Here is a 12,658-nt window from a genome sequence, read left to right as displayed (position 1 = left end):
GAGGATCCACCCGGGGCATCGTCGGATGGTTGATGAGCTCTCTTGCTTCTTCTTATCAAACAGATTACGCTTAATTCAGATTTGCTACCAATGCATTCCTTCCCACTGAGACTGACAAATGTGCACACCCACGCACTCATAAAACCCTCATAACATTTCACGTTTCCCTTTGGTGGTACTTGAACGCATTCCGGGGAATCGACTGACTGTATTTGAACCTTTTTCCTCTTTGCGATGATTGTGAAATCATTACCAGCAAGTGGTAAATTTGTTAAACCCACACACAATTCTTCAGGGTGAGGAAGAGGAGGAGACTCCGGGGAGTACTTTGCAAAACAAAACAAGTGGAAGGGCCTCATTTTAAAGCCGAAAAAAAAACAAGACGGCAAAAGTTTGAGGCTCGATGTGATTCTTGCCGGCTTTGCAACTAAATATTAAGTCTCATTCCCTTTAATCTATCCGAAGCATATCTGTTATGATCTAGAGAGAACCCAAATATTCATTCTTTGATGTTATATAAATAAGTATTGGCCTGCAAATTTGACTGTATAATGGAGACTTTTTTTTTTTTTTTTTTTATCATTTTTGGCCACAGAAATGCAGCAACGCTATCGATCATTCATGAGAGAATTCAGCCGAGTAAAAAAAAAAAAAAAAGTCCGCAAGTGTACGTGCTGGAAATGAAATGTGTGTGTGCATCTTTAAGTGGCCTTGAGCAGCAAGTTAATGGGGCGCTCTTTCCTGTAGAGCAGCGGAATCAAGTGCCTCTAATGGGAGCAATATATCTGTCTTAAAGCTGCTTATCACCGGGGCTCAACACATCAAGCCAACGTCTTAAGAAAGAAAAACCTTGTGGAGAAAACAGATGTGGACTCCCGAGAATGATGGAGGAGCACAAAGAAGGAGGCGAAGGATTTTCAGGAAAGGTATGCTTTATGTGTCCGTCAAATGTCATTTCTTCTGCAGATGACTGTCATCTCCTGTGGAAACCGTTAATCACGCTGGAATGATGTTATTCCTCACACGGATTGAGGAATACATCCAACATTGTGACATATAATTTAGGGTGATGAGCTTCAATAGAATTGTTGATTATTAGTTTGAAAGGAAGAGAAGTTGAGGAATTGCATGAATGAAAAATTGATAGGAATTAAAAAAAGCTTTGGCACAACTTCCATTTTTGCCCTAATAAAACTATTGAACATGGAACTGCTTTTTCAATAATTAGGTTGGCTGCTATTATTGTTGCAGGTTTTTTTTCTGTAAATTATTTTTTCAAATGTTAAACAGATTTTTTTTTAATTACTATTTTTATTTATTTCATTTTATTTAGTGGGGGCATTTTGTGCATACAGCCCCTGTTATTTTTATTCATTTATTTATTTTATTTGGTGGTGGCAAACATACAGTCCCCCATCCCCACCCCTTAAAAAAAAGTGCTCAACCGCAATGGAAAAAATTACCCGGAGGGCACTGGAGGCTGTTGTACCGCAGCCGAAATTGTTCCTGTGGGAATGATTGCTGCTTTCCAGAAAAGCCCGAAAATGCCTCTCTTCTTTGTCGATGTGATCTCTTCTCCTGTGCTTGGGCTTACTTGACACAGAGCCCTTATCTGATTCGAGACAGCTCAAGTCAGCAGCCATAAAAACTTTGACACTGGCAGGGCAGAGTAGAACTACCAGCTGAGTTTTTTTTTTTTTTTTCTTGGCAGAGTATGTGGCGGCGGCCCGTTTGATGTGTTTTATTAGACATCCTGGACTTCTACCAACCATAAAAGCATTCATAAGTTTGATATGTGTATCTTAATGTCACTTACCTATTTGCATTGCTAGCTTTACAGTTCAAAATGTTGACTCAGGTTTTGAGTCATCTGCTTATGATTATTGTAGAATTTAAAAAAATATATAGCTGGTGAGGGAACAGTTTAATATATTTCATTAAAGCCAATGGATGAAGCAGAGGGCACTTTAGGACGGAAAAAAAAAAACATCCAAGTCATCAAACTACTGGATGAATCCAAATATCTCCAATGTATCATTCATAGTTTTGGAGCGTGAAATTGCAAAGCCAACAATCCCCTAAAACTGTGTCTGAATTCCGAACATTTGTGAGCTGAAGAGCCAAAGCTGTCAAACTGTACTGATACTCGATCATGGCAGGAGTACAAAAAAAAAAAAAGTTTCTTGGAAGTTGCCAAGAGTAAAACCGTCTTCTCTACCCGGATCATGTTTACTGGAGCCGATTGCTGTCATCTCAATTTTTTTCCCGAAATTTTTGGATTCAATATAACCACCAGGGGATGAATTAAAATATCAAATTATTTCCATATTGATGATCAAGAGTTCAATATTGGGACCCAAGTTGATGTGGTAACTTTATTTTGTTACTACATAGTTTGAACATTATTATTTTGTCTTTGTACTTTTGACCCTTTTAGCGTTTCAAAATAAGGTTGGGCCAACCGACAAAAAAAAAAAAAAAAAAAAAACGCTACATAAGCATGCCAATTATGTTTAAAATGAAAACAACATCCTAAATTGAAGAACCTGTTTTAAATCCGCTCACTAGCTTGTGAAAGATCTCCTTTCTAAGCCCGTATCAGCCTAGATTTTTTTTTTTTTTCCTGTGCCAGCTTCATTTACTGAAGAGGCTGTAAATACTGAAAGAAGAAGCGTCGGAAAGAAAAACAGCCTGGACTAAGTTTGAGGAAAACAGAGGCATGTAGAGGACGAAGAAGAAAAAGGGAGGGGAGGTGGGGGGGGATTATGCTAATGTGCCCAAAGCTTCGATCAAAGCTCGAGACAGAAAGACGTAAAAAAGAAAAATACAAGGCGGTAAGGAGATGGACGAGAAGGCAAACATGCTGAGCCAAGCAAGAAAAATTCCACCTTGTGAGAAAGAAATGAGAAAGTCTTGGATTAAAATAAGGTGAGAAGCATGATAAGGGGATGGAGGAGAGGATGCTGAGATGAGCTGATGGAGGTTTGAAGTGAGAAATTGACGTGACAGAGAAGGTGGGGATGGGGTCCTAATCGTCTTCATTCCTGCTTTTGGAGCAGTTGTGCTCCTGCTGGTCCAGGCGCAGTGGTGGATTCCAGGACAGCGGGGTGATTTCTTATTTTTTGGTACATTGTCTACTTTTCCACATGTGGCAATGGTTCCGGGAGAACCACTTTACATTTTCAACATGTGTAGATAATACTGCCATGAATTATTGCATATTTTGTTTCGAAGGAACACGTCTAAGAAATATTTTAAGACGGTCTGAGTTTGCGTGAAATAATTGCAAAGGTGGTCATTTATTTGGGAATATTTTTTGAATTTTAAAATATTACCACAAGTTAGGAAAAGTCAGTAAAGTAAGTAAAAATAAATATTAATTATATATACATGTGTTTTTTTTTACAATTTTAAAATGTAAGTAAAAAATGTCAGTTAAGTAAATAAAAAATAAATATTAAAAATCACTATTATATTTATTGCAAAAATTGGAAATAATATTTTAAAAAGTAACCTATTACACTCTTTAGAAAGAAACTCGAGTAGTCAAAAATCAATGAAATAATTGCAAATGTGGTCATTTATTTGGGAATATTTTTTTAATTTTAAAATATTACCCAAAAAAATAAACTAGGAAAAGTCAGTAAAGTAAGTAAAAATAAATATTAAATATACATACATGTATTTTTTTTTACAATTTTAAAATGTAAGTAAAAAATGTCAGTTAAGTAAATAAAAAATAAATATTAAAAATCACTATTAAATTAATTGCAAAAATTGGAAATAATATTTTAAAAAGCAAGTTATTGCACTGTTTAGAAAGAAACTCAAGAGTAGTCAGAAATCAAGTAGACTAGTATCTTTTTCCCCATTTTTTATTTTTTTATCTTCAACAGTGGTCCTCCTTGAATTGATGCTACGAGTTAAACCCGACAGAGCAGTGTGTTTGCGTACGCACCCCCCTCCACCTCTTCATAAAACGCTTTCCGCGTGGGGATTTTACTCCAGCGGTGATTTAAAACACCAGCATCACAGAATGCTGGATCAGTACATTTGCACACACTTGGGTACTATATTGCGGCTGTTCATAATACGCCACAAACAAGCGAGGCCGCGTCGAAGTGGGCCCATATTTATAGCAATGCTTTCCAATTTGCCAGTGAAAGAGGCCACACGCTGTATTTGACATCCATCTTCTTTTGCTTTTATGTCCCCCCAAGCTGGAGCTGAAAGCATTTACACTTGAACATGCTCAGCTACTTTCAACACAGCGGGAATCCGAGCATAGCTCAAGGCCTGCTTACATCGGTGGAGTGTGACCAAAATAAATCCAAATCAATTTGAATGATGTGCAGAACGATGAGGGAGGTGCTGTAAAACTGACAAAGATGTATAAATCTCCAACCGTTTTTCAGTCACATATTCCGTGTTGAACATGGCGAATCAGTGTGGGTTGTTATGTTTTATAACATTGAACTTTGGAAAGAGTTCATGAAAGATAATTCAGATAAGAGATGGGAGACACACGCATTAATCAGTCTCAGTTAGTTTGCTTGTTTCCGTTCTGCAATGAGGGTAATTGAAGAGTTCAAAGGGACGTGCTGCTTATTTTCCGGAAGAATTTTGCTTGTGGCCCAAAGACAATGGTACACTGCATTAGTTTTACTTCCTCCATTTTCTCCAGGCTGTTTACTGTACAAGTCTGCCAAGATTGTTGTTTTGCTTTTAGGACTCTGAAATCACTGCACCAATGCATAATAATGACAAATGGATGGATGGATGGATGGATGGATGGATGGATGGATGGATGGATGGATGGATGGATGGATGGATGGATGGATGGATGGATGGATGGATGGATGGATGGATGGATGGATGGATGGATGGATGGATGGGTTGAAGGAAGGAAAGAAGGAAGGATAATAATGATAATAATAAACATGAGGCTAAATTATTACTTAAGTGAGAACGCCCATTGTGATTTACAAGACATGTTTCCTTTCCTACTACTGTATAAGGTGACTGCAAGCTGCAAAGGCCATTTGCCATTTTCTCCTCACCTTGAAACTCCATCAACTATATTAGTGTTCCTCAAGTGTCATTTGCTCTGTCTTTCACTTCAACGGACTGGCACGCCTATTAAAAAGAAATTTAATGTCCTTCAAAGTCCCTCGTCAACTCTCCTTTTCGCCTTAGTCTCGGTACGGCGATGAAAGTTTATCTGGAGGAAGACGAGCCTCACGTCTATACTTGCGGAAACACATCTAGACAATTTCCATGTGATTCCCACGTTGTAATTAGATCCAAAGTTTACAAAAGGGAGCTTCATAGACTTGTCGTTTCTCCACATTCCTCCAGTGTGATGCAGAACAATGGGCACATTCTCTAAGAAATTGATTAATTGACATCAATGTATAAGTTCAGAAGAAAGTCTGCAGTCGTCACACAATTGCACTGTTCGAAATATGCTGAGAGGAGCCGTCTCTGTGTTTAGGACTACAAATGTGTGTGTGTTGTCATTTTGGGTCTACACTCCCACGCTCACAAATGCCTGTTGTTTCTACTGAGTTATAGAAACTACTTTGTTTAAAGAAAAAAAAAAAAATCAACCATAAATTTGATTTGATTTCCAGTAATCCAGTCCCGGAACAAAACAAGAATTCAAAGATCAAATATTTTAGCAGTGTGAGCAGAATTATTGGAATCAACACTTTCATTTCTGCTACTGTAACTGGATCGTTTACTACTGACGGTTTGTCGTGGTACAAACAAAATCTATCCACTCAAACTACATAGGGGGGGCGGGGGAGTACTGATCAAACTGTACTAATGGTTTGGAAAGGGCTCCCACCCCCTACGTGCTTTGATATCTGTTGACTGCATCCATGTGTCTTCTCCAATAAACATCGCACAACCGATCAATACGGCCGCAATCAGACGTTGAACTGGCTGCAGATCAATAACACTTAGTATCCTATCTGCCAGTTTCGAACTCATTTGGTGTGACAAGATCATCACACCCAAAGAATCCAACAAGATTTTTTTTCCACATTGCTTACATTAACCTTTTGCATTTCGACATAAAATTTTGAAACGGAGAGGACATCCCGCCCCTGACGACTGATATCTTCGTGAAGCACTTGTACTGCAAGGTCAGACACGGGATGCAAAGTGCTTCTGCTTGCTTCTGCACGAGAAATACGAGGCTGCCTGGACCAATGAACCGTTCAGTGTTTCCCTTGGTGATAATGGGATCCATATGGGCCCAATTATACTTGGTCTTTTTATTATTTTCTTCCTATTTATGCAGGAAACGGCTGCCCGGGCACATGCGTTTTTTTTTCTGGCATTATTTAGAAGTCCAGTCGTCAAATTAGCACCATGCAGGCTAGTCTGCTAGAATGTGTTCCTGGATTTTTTTTTTTTTTTCAGACTATAAGCGCACATAAAATCTTTTTGTTTTTTTTTCAAAAGAAAAACAGGTGCATGCTTTATATGAAAATTTCCAAAATGAGTTCATTGAATGAATTCAAGTGCACCTTATGGTCCAAAAAAAAAAAAAAAAGTGTGGAGTCTTGAAATGGAAACTATAGAATTGCCACCTTTGTGTTTGAAATGGAATGTAACAATAGAATAGAAAGAAAGTACAAATCAGTGCAAAAAAACAACTTTGTGTGTACGTTTCTTCAAAATCGAAAAACTTGTAGCGTTCATTGTTAATACTGACCTTGAATTGTTTCTGAGTGTTTTGCAAACGGGATATTCCGTGAAACACGGGTCAAGTAAAGAGGAAATGGGAGTGAGATGAGATAAAAAAGTTTGTAAACTTACTGCATCCATCCTCATCACTATGGTCCCCGCAGTCGTTGTCTCCGTCGCACTGCCACTGAGCCGGAATGCAGGTGCACTCGCCGAACGCACTGACGGCACACGTGAAGTGGTTCCTCCCGCAGGAACACTCAGCACTGCCCTCAACTCCTAGAAAGAAAATGGATTCAGATTTTTTGCATATTCTTACTAACAATGAAATGGTTGGTAGTTCATATTAAAACTGGTCAGAAGTTTTCAAATGTATAAAAAGAAAATACATTGCATGATTCCTGCTTGGCACCAAAACAAACAGATCAAGTTACGAGACACGGCTACGATTTCACGTTTGATGGAACATCCATGTGTAACACGGCTTCGGGTAGTTTGCCTTCTCAGAAAGATCAAATCCCGGCCCGTGTCTGCCAGTTTGAACAAGCACTGTCGTGTCAACTCGGAGATAACATCGTTCTAAAGTAGCACGCTTGTTGATTTATTCACATTTCCTCATTTCTGTACGACAAAAAAACAAGTGCAAAATGTGTTCTACGGAGAAAGAGATCAAATTGTTTCAGACAAATTAGAAGTTAACAAGAAAATTGGACGCATATGTTGTGTTAAGAAAATAAATCAGAGCATTTGTTGTTTTGTTTCAGTCTTTAAATAAAATGAGGGCGTTGGAATGGAACAATTAAATTAAGTTGGTTATATTGTTTTTGAAAAATGTAACAAAATATAGCTAAGGGTCTCGCTAAATATAAAGTGTACGCTAAAATGCTATGTCCATTAGAATCATAGAAATAAGTGACCCACACATATTTTGGGAAAAGCATAAATGTTTATTTGAAAGTACATTAATGACCACCTAGTTAGATGAAGCTAGCTTGTATTTAGCAACAAACTCAGAGGAATACTTTATGGATGGTTTTGGATAGTCTGATCATGTGTGTGTGTGTGAGTCTGATCGTGTGTGTGTGTGTGTGCATGCGGTTTCTGGCCCCTTCACAAAGGCATCAGTCAACCCAGGAGGGCCTGGCAGAGAGAGCTCAGTAACCTTCAGATCCCTCCCACTGCACTAAATTAATGGCCTCTTTCTTTTTTAGTCCCCCATTCTTTCTTCTCATTCCTTTCTTTTCGCTATCCCTTCATCACACTTCCCCTAAAGCTGTCCGTCTTATTTCCAGCCCTTCCCCACCTTCTCTTCCTCGCTGACCCTGATTTCCAGACCTCTCTGTCTGATGGAGAAAAAGGGAACACCCTAATTCCAGAGTTTCCTTGCTCATCATTACTTAATGTGGAATAATTAGTCTTTAAAAAAAAAAAAACACATTTTATATAATACCTAAAACTGCAAATAAATAGCCTGATTCGTTGTTAACACGGAACGGCAAGTGATAAAATTAGGAACGTTCCGCAACTAATTCCTCAACACGGAAATGTGATCAGCTCCATATAAAATAAAATAAACATTTTTTTATAACTCCAGACCAACAGATTATTAGTAGAAGGAGCACATTTGGATGAGAATCAGCATGCAGCTGCCAGGCATGGCAATGTGCTGCTTTGAAGGCAACCAGCATGACTAACCTCCGATTCATCCCACAGATAGCAAATCACATGGCGGCCCTGTTTTGAGGAGACACCGAGCTTTACGTTTTCAGCCGCCATTCAGTCTTTACGAGAATATAGAATCGTGAATGTACAGCAGAGTCATGGGATGATTTAATGACCTGTAAACTGTCAACTGTCATCTCTTGTCGTTGATGTCTGAGTTTGAAACTAGCAGCTTTTGGATAAGTTTCTTTCAACGTACTACACAAAGGCTTCTTCTTTCTTGCTCGTCAGGCAACTTGCCGACTAAACTCTCCGTTCACCTTGCTGCTTCTGCCAGAAGCTTCTTCGTGTGTTGTAACCGGGATCCGTCAGAGAGGGGAAAAAGAAAACAAAGGCCACCAAGGATCCACCGCCGCTTCAGCCGCAAACTGTCTAAACAGGCCAGCACAGGTGGTCCCACATCTCAAGCAAATAATACCGCAAAACTCACCCCAACACCACACCTCGCACCAAAAAAAATTCTAGTTGTTATAATTGACATGTGTGAGGAATGGAGGAGAGAATGGTGGGGCCAAAATACACAATAGTAAGCCGAGCTTGAGAGGGGGGCAGGCTTTGAGCTAAAAAAAAAAAAACTGCAAGTTAATTAGCCGACGACCGCCCGGGACTACCTGGAGGGTCTGAACGACATTCAGTGTCACGGTTTAAAAAGTGATAAGCACAAAATAGAGGACGGTTGATTGGGTCACCTGACATAGTAACGAGATGGGAATGCCTTTTGGTCACCTTTATGTTGCCGATATCAAAATGGATCCGACTGGAGTGCCACTTCATCGTGTTTGTGCTAACACTGCTGACACAACAACGCAAAATAACGACCTACAAAGAAACTCTGAGCAACAATAACAAATACCACAATTTATGAGGACGCATAAAACTATAAACTCTGGTAATATTTTCATAAAGTGGAAAAATGCGGGCTGGAAATAAAAGCTCAGCATCGATCCAAACCAAACATTTTGTTACATCAATGGAACTAATTAATCGCTATTAAATCTTAAACTAAAAATGCTTTGGAGTATTTTTCCATTCGATAGATCAATTTCTTGAATTTCACTTGTGGGACTATAAAGACAACGAGCCAGTTTTGCTCCTGATACCTCGAATTGTAAAAACGCAAAAATTTAAGGTAGGCTGAAAGGTCCAGTTGTAAAGTTAGCGACTGTAACTTTACGGGAAAGCGTCCAGAAACAATTCCCGGGTTATACATAACTGAATTTGCAGCTTTAAAAAACATTAATTCCATTCAACTCCAATAAGTGAACATTCCATTTCCCAGGGTCTTTGTTCCTATTTTAACTCTATGACAACATATGGGTACTTTTAAGTTTCTCCATGGCGGCCACAAAGAACACATTCACGACATTCCCTGCGGTTCTGTGGGCTCTGCCACGCTGACATGACTGCAAGATGCTAAACCAGCCAGTTCTTCTGCTCCATTGGCTCATCTACACCTACTAATTTACCCATCATAGGTCAAGCTGCACCAGTGCAACCGGCCGCTAACCACAGCAGCGGCAAGTTGAGCCTTGCTCAACAAAGTGTATGAAAGAGGTTGTGAGGTTTTGGAATTCACTCCAAAAGATTCGGTTTGGCGACTCGGGAATGTGCTAGTGACAAACAAGCTCTGAGTCCGTGCCAAATGTTCAAAGCATAACTAAAAATCTTTCTGGACAGGCTCATCATCACAAGCTCATCCCTCGGGCTCGCACACAACGCGGGTTTTCTTTTCACACCTGCTCATCTCGGACTTTCATTAAAACTCTTATCACACAGTGGCATTCAATCACGTTCTTATAACTCAGCGGGAGGGTGTGTCTTTTTGTTCCGACTGCCGTTGGCCGACCTTTGATGGCAAACAATTTCCAGCCTTGCTGTTGGCTGACCTTTCATGGCCAGCCTAACTTCAATGCAGAGACACATTGTAGTCATGTGCGGTGATTCATTCAAGCACATAAGAGAAAGTACAGAAACGAACGAACAAGTGTCAGTTAACAAAGTGCAACTAAGAAGTACGTGGGGGGGGGATACCTCCTCTCTTCTCTTGAAAGGAACAAGAACACCATAATTAGAACGATTTATCGCCCTGTTGCTAAAGAGGTTATTAGTTGAAATAAGAAACCAAATGACCAGAACTGCATACAGTCCCGTACTGAAAACCTGCACACACACACACGAACGATTCATAACTGGCTCTGAATTCAGTTCAAACATAACACTAACTTGGCCGGCGATAAGTGGACGGCTGCCGGTCATTCTGGCTGGCACTTTGTTGAAGAGGCGAGAGCCAGACAGAATGAGACCAACATGGAAAGGAAAAAGAAAGAACACAATTCTGACATACACAAAGAACTGCGATGATTTGTGAGGAGCACAATAGTTGTGTGACGACTTCTTGATTCGAACCAAGAGTTCAATTATCAGCAAACATACAAATTTTATATTCGACATAATTCAGTTGTGGATTAGTTGAATGTTCTCCGGAATGTTCTCACGACAAAAGACAGTATCACAAGCGGAACTGTAATGACTTGATGACCTCGATGGTGAACTGCAACGGCAACAAACACGACACGGGGTAATGAAGATGCAGATGCTGCTGTTGAATTCCTTAAAAAAAAAAATGGCTGCTGTGTTAGCCATAAAGCAGGGAAGATAAGGAAGTACGGGTCTGGTGGTCCTAACCGTGAACAGGAAAGCCTCATGTGGTCTTTTTATGAGGTGTGGGTGAGAAACCAGCACTCTGCGTGAAGTCTGAGAGGAAGGGAATAGAGTGAGAAAGCGAGAGAAAAGTCTATCTATTTGTTCAAGGCCTGCTGAGGCAGCAGCGTGACTGTCATAGCAGTCAGATAAATGCTGGGAAAGAATGACACTTTTGACAAGATTGGGTGACAAATTGCAATAAAAAGTTGTCAGGGACTGAAATGTGTTTAAAAACGATAAGGTATGTCGGTGGTTATCGGTTTGTGACCAAGCTTCGTTTTGCCCAATCGGTTGTCGGCCATTTTGAAGAGAAATTGAAGCGGTAGCTGAATCGTTTTAAACCACATAAAGCGCCATTAAAATGTGTCTTTTGTATTGAATCTGGAATGTTTACATGCATCTCCGCCTTATAAAACAAAAATATTTTCATATTCACCAAAATATAACTTGTGCGTGCAAGTTCTAACAATGTAATCAGAGCAGTGTTCTACATTTTGCCTCTGGCTGCAAACTCCATACTTGGTGGGTAATGTGCTGAGCGAGCACTTGGTGTCCAAGCTCACCCTAATCCGCAGATTGCCAGACAGATGACACCCCCCGCTGACAAAAACTTTACCCCCAAACTAGGGCCTCTGCTAAGCACACAAGTATCAGAACTTCAATGCGTCCAGAACATCAGTGAGTTTGAGTCGCCATCTCGTCATTCTGCCTTCAGACGACTATGACATAACGGCAACCCAAAACACATACAATCCAAAAGTCCAACCTGAATTAAACCAATTTTCCAGTAACCCTAATATACAGTTATATATATCTAACACATAATTAAACTTCCCCACAAGTAAATCAAGAGTGTCAGCCTTTTATTTAACGAACAATAAAAAGTTTGCATGTAGGTAGCTACTGACAAAGTTCTTCAAACATCTTAACAGCTGGGGTTTCAAACCTCAAAACACACACTACGTGACCTAAAACACACATCTTCCGACCCCCCAAGATCAAGTCGAGCTGAACCAATAGATGTCAGATGGAATTTGAAACCTCCGCCTGTGCGACGACTTGCCGTTTCCAGCCGCACTTGCCCACAATGGACACGCTCTGCTAATTCATGCCTTGCTATTATTTGTGTGTCTGTAAATAATGTTGGCTGGATTGGATCCAGTGCAGAGTCAGACTGGGATTGCTACATGAGTCACTAGTCTGTGCCAAAACATACGCCTTCCCCTCTCCTCCTTGGAATTCATCAATTTTTTACTCTGGGTGATGAAAGACTCGAGTCAATCTGGGGAAGAAATCATGTCGATTTACGAGATGAACAGAATGAAAGACAGAGAAGCAGACCTGACCATGATTTTGTCCACTTCCAGATTTTGGATTTCCATACCGAGGCCCCTTGGGTTAAAATTTCCATCCCGAGCACAAATGATTGCAACAATCTAAAAATGGATGTCTATTTTTAACCGGCAGTTATCAAGTCTTCAAAAGAACCTCAATTGAAAGCTGACAACACGCAGGTTAGCCTTCTCCAATCATC

At 40.0% G+C, this 12,658-nt stretch overlaps 1 protein-coding gene across 3 annotated transcripts in view; it reads right to left on the bottom strand.

The window, feature by feature from the left end:
- lrp4 (low density lipoprotein receptor-related protein 4) overlaps positions 1–12,658 on the bottom strand; it is a 51,638-nt gene that overhangs the window by 21,724 nt on the left and 17,256 nt on the right. For all 3 annotated transcript variants that reach the window (XM_049717033.2, XM_049717034.2, XM_049717035.2), the window contains exon 2: positions 6,832–6,978. In XM_049717033.2, the coding sequence (XP_049572990.1) occupies positions 6,832–6,978 (147 nt within the window). The remainder of the gene's footprint in view (positions 1–6,831; positions 6,979–12,658) is intronic.

This window comes from Syngnathus scovelli, chromosome 4 (genome assembly GCF_024217435.2).
Source record: "Syngnathus scovelli strain Florida chromosome 4, RoL_Ssco_1.2, whole genome shotgun sequence".
NCBI classification, from domain to species: domain Eukaryota; kingdom Metazoa; phylum Chordata; class Actinopteri; order Syngnathiformes; family Syngnathidae; genus Syngnathus; species Syngnathus scovelli.
Note: the sequence above shows the minus strand (reverse complement) of the source record. Positions and strands in the feature narration are given on the sequence as shown.